General features: G+C 38.4%; 1 protein-coding gene across 1 annotated transcript; it reads right to left on the bottom strand.

The window, feature by feature from the left end:
- Positions 1 to 707: 707 nt before the first annotated feature.
- On the bottom strand, positions 708 to 1,914 carry LOC6570382 (protein regulator of cytokinesis 1). Its single transcript, XM_001996576.3, has 2 exons — positions 1,891 to 1,914; positions 708 to 1,831 (listed from the first exon to the last, which is right to left on the bottom strand). Exons 1-2 carry the CDS (start codon positions 1,902 to 1,904, stop codon positions 790 to 792), a joined length of 1,056 nt encoding a protein of 351 aa, XP_001996612.2. The 5' UTR covers positions 1,905 to 1,914; the 3' UTR covers positions 708 to 789.
- Between the last annotated feature and the right edge of the window lie 1,396 nt (positions 1,915 to 3,310).

Genomic DNA, 3,310 nt, shown 5'->3' with positions numbered 1-3,310 from the left:
AGTAATTAAGCCGAGTTTGTCTGGATTAGTAGCGAACACTGAAATTGCCAAATGCCCGTCAAAACGCCTGAGTGACAGCTGTAAGTGTGGGCAAAATTGAAGGTCTTTGCTTGGCACACAGTACGGAATTGACTAGAATATAAAATAAGGAAGCACTGCTATCTTAGGCATGGCCAAGATTCCACACCCTTGTTGAACTTAATCAAGCTGACCACATCTAAATTCTGGTCCGAAGCTTAAAATATTATTTTGTACGTTTTAAACAAGTTTTATTTAAAAGTTTTCTATTTTACGAACGGCAAATGTTGCACTTGCAACTCATAGTGAGAAGTTGCCTAGGTTTTATTCATCATCATTTTGCAGACCATTTTACAGTTCGACCAAGCTACTTATAAAATAGTTATAAATCAATTACTATAAAACAGTACTTATTGTTACTTATGCTTTTGGCCATTTAATTGAACTGCCCCGATGAACACGGCGAATATCAAAAACGCGAAAGGAATTGAGTCAAAAGAGAATGCAAAGCACAAAAGAAGATAGATACTCATCATATATGGTTTATTTTTTGTACTAATTATTTTCTTTTTATTAATACTACCCAATTTCCGGCCGAACACACTAATATTCTCAGCTCTATTCGTCATTCAAGACGCGAATTCTTGCATAGATAAAAATGAAAATAAAAAATAGCAAAACACCCCTACTAAATTTAAAAAATATAATACAACCAATTTAAAACTCGACTAAATCAGTAGCAGAATAACAGACAGGAGTATCACATCTATATTAGATCGGAGCACGTGGCTTGAGGTGTTTCAGAGATGTTTCAGAAGCTGTGCGACTGACAAACGGCACCGAGCACGCTCTGCGTATTGGGCCCACTGCGGCCGCCTGAGGCAATTTATCTTGGAATAATACTGCTTTACGTGCGTTCATTTGCTGCTCCTTGGCCAAGTGGTAATTCTGCCAATTACTCGAAATACGAGAGAGTATTTCAACGCCATGCACCAAAAACGGTTTGCCTGTTCGATGCTGGAAGGCCTGCACCATTTCATCCAGTTGTTTCTCAATCTGGGGAAGTTTGTTGGATATGCAGTTCCGCTCCCGCTCCTCCCGCAGCAGTGCACCACCACGATTCTGATAGCGATTGCGATCTTTTGACTGATCCTTCAGAGCTGTCATGCGTGTCAAGAGTTTGACATGTTTGGCATACAGCTCCAAGATTTCTTGGTTGGTGTTGTAATAGTCCTTGAGATCGGCCAGTTTCTGTTCCAGCTGAACCAACATCTCGTTGCTGCTGCAATCATTTTTGGCATCTAGTGCAGGTGGAGGATGTTGCGTCATATCGCACCATTGCTTGATATCTGTGCGCACATGATCGATGAGGACCGAGAGATTCTCAGTACGCAAATTTTCACATCGTTTCAGAGCTTGACTGAGCAGTTTGTAGTTGCGCTGTGAATTATCCGGCAACTCGCACAATTCGTTCATGGCCGAGAGGTCTATAAGTCCTACCTCCGACAGGCTCTGCGACATGCTGGTGATTTTAGCTCGTATCTGGTCCAGGGTATTCTGCCAGTCCTTTTTTGCATTATCCTTGTCATTCAGCCGCTGCAGCTCTACAGTTAGGTGGATCATTAGCTGTTCAAGTTTAAATTGTTCTTCAGCCTGTTCCGGATCCACGGGCTCATCAGCTGCCTCGCGGAGCTGTCTGTCAAGTTTTTTGCTCTGGTTGAGAAGTTCCTGAATATCGTCTCTAAAGTTATTCTGCTTCTGCTCCCATATTGTGCACAGGGCATTCAAGTTTGCCTCATTTAACTCATCCATACTTATGGATGCGAAAAATTTATTTGTAATTCGAAAAAAAAATGGGAGAATGTTACTTACTGTTGTGTGATCATTCGAAAATGTTGAAATAATAAAACAAAATGGTCACTACACAGAAAATATAACTATAAAACGCTATAAATGTCACGGCCGACTCAGTTGAACAATCGAACCAAAAAAATAATAACAACGCTTCCATATGCTGTTAAAGTTGATTGACTACAAATTATTTTATCCTGGTTTTATACAATTTTTATATTTAATATACTTATGCATGCACGTATAGTTTTACCTGATTAAATCCATTTGCACGAATTTGTTCATACACCTGAATTGGCTTTTAGTTTATTGTATAACAAAAATATAACAAATGGAAAATAAAATAATTCACTACCTTAAAATAAAACAGCTGCCAAGTGGCACACAATCAAACGTGAGTTTAATGTTGAGGTAATATAAAAAAAATTAAAAATTCTATGTAAAGTGATCAAGTGACAAAACAATAACTCCAAAAATAATCAAAAGTAGAGAGCATATAAAATGCACACACACAAATTATTTAATTCAATTGATGCAACCATTGAAACCGCTGTATTTGGCAGCCGAGTGGATTACTATCCACAGGGTTGCTTTTTTCAGTAGTTGCTGTGTGGTCTGCAAGCCCGATAGTGACGACTATGATGGACGCACATCAAACCCCCCTCAGAGTTGGGCTAACAGCTTGTGGCAGTGATTTAAACGTGAAAAGTGCAAAAAGAAATCAACCGCAGGCAGAAAAAATTCAATCGAATCACAACCACGAGCGTAATTAATGTTGAATAAAGTTCCGTTGAATCCGTTTATCAATGTTGCAGGAGCTGCGAGCGGACGAGGGTCTAGTTAAAATACTTGTGTATGTGTGCTGTCGGAAAAATTAAATACTGCTCACTTTCAAAATGCTCTTTTATTCAAATTGATTTTTAAAATTTGGATTTAAGTAATGTCACAGATGCAGAAATATCAACGTTTATACAAATGTGCAAGCATACAGAGAAATTTGAAATTGAATTAAAATATGTATGAAAAGCTCTGAAATATGTCACTGTACACATTTCAAGTTCCTTGACACAGTACTGTCAACCAGAGGAATAGCAATTTTTGGAAAATTAGCGACTGGCACACTGCTTTGACGTTCATATTATCACGTAATACGCTCGAATAGAAGCCGCAGTGTAAAAAAGTGAGTGGAGGCGGTGCAGTCGAAATTAACCGACAGCGCCGTACTCTGTTTTCAGTGTTATGTATGAAAAATCTAACATTATTGAATTATTTTTGCACCACAACAAGAACATAGGTTCCAGGTAGGCTCCAGATAGAAAAAAAGAAACAAAGTATTCGGTCCCCTTTTGCAGGGCATGCAAAAATAGAGAAAAAGGAAAACCAATTGTTACATTATGCATTTTGCTTAACTCCCTTTTTGTGGTTTCAAATTAAGTGCTTA

This window comes from Drosophila grimshawi, unplaced genomic scaffold (assembly GCF_018153295.1).
Source record: "Drosophila grimshawi isolate 15287-2541.00 unplaced genomic scaffold, ASM1815329v1 contig_44, whole genome shotgun sequence".
Classification (NCBI taxonomy): domain Eukaryota; kingdom Metazoa; phylum Arthropoda; class Insecta; order Diptera; family Drosophilidae; genus Drosophila; species Drosophila grimshawi.
Note: the sequence above shows the minus strand (reverse complement) of the source record. Positions and strands in the feature narration are given on the sequence as shown.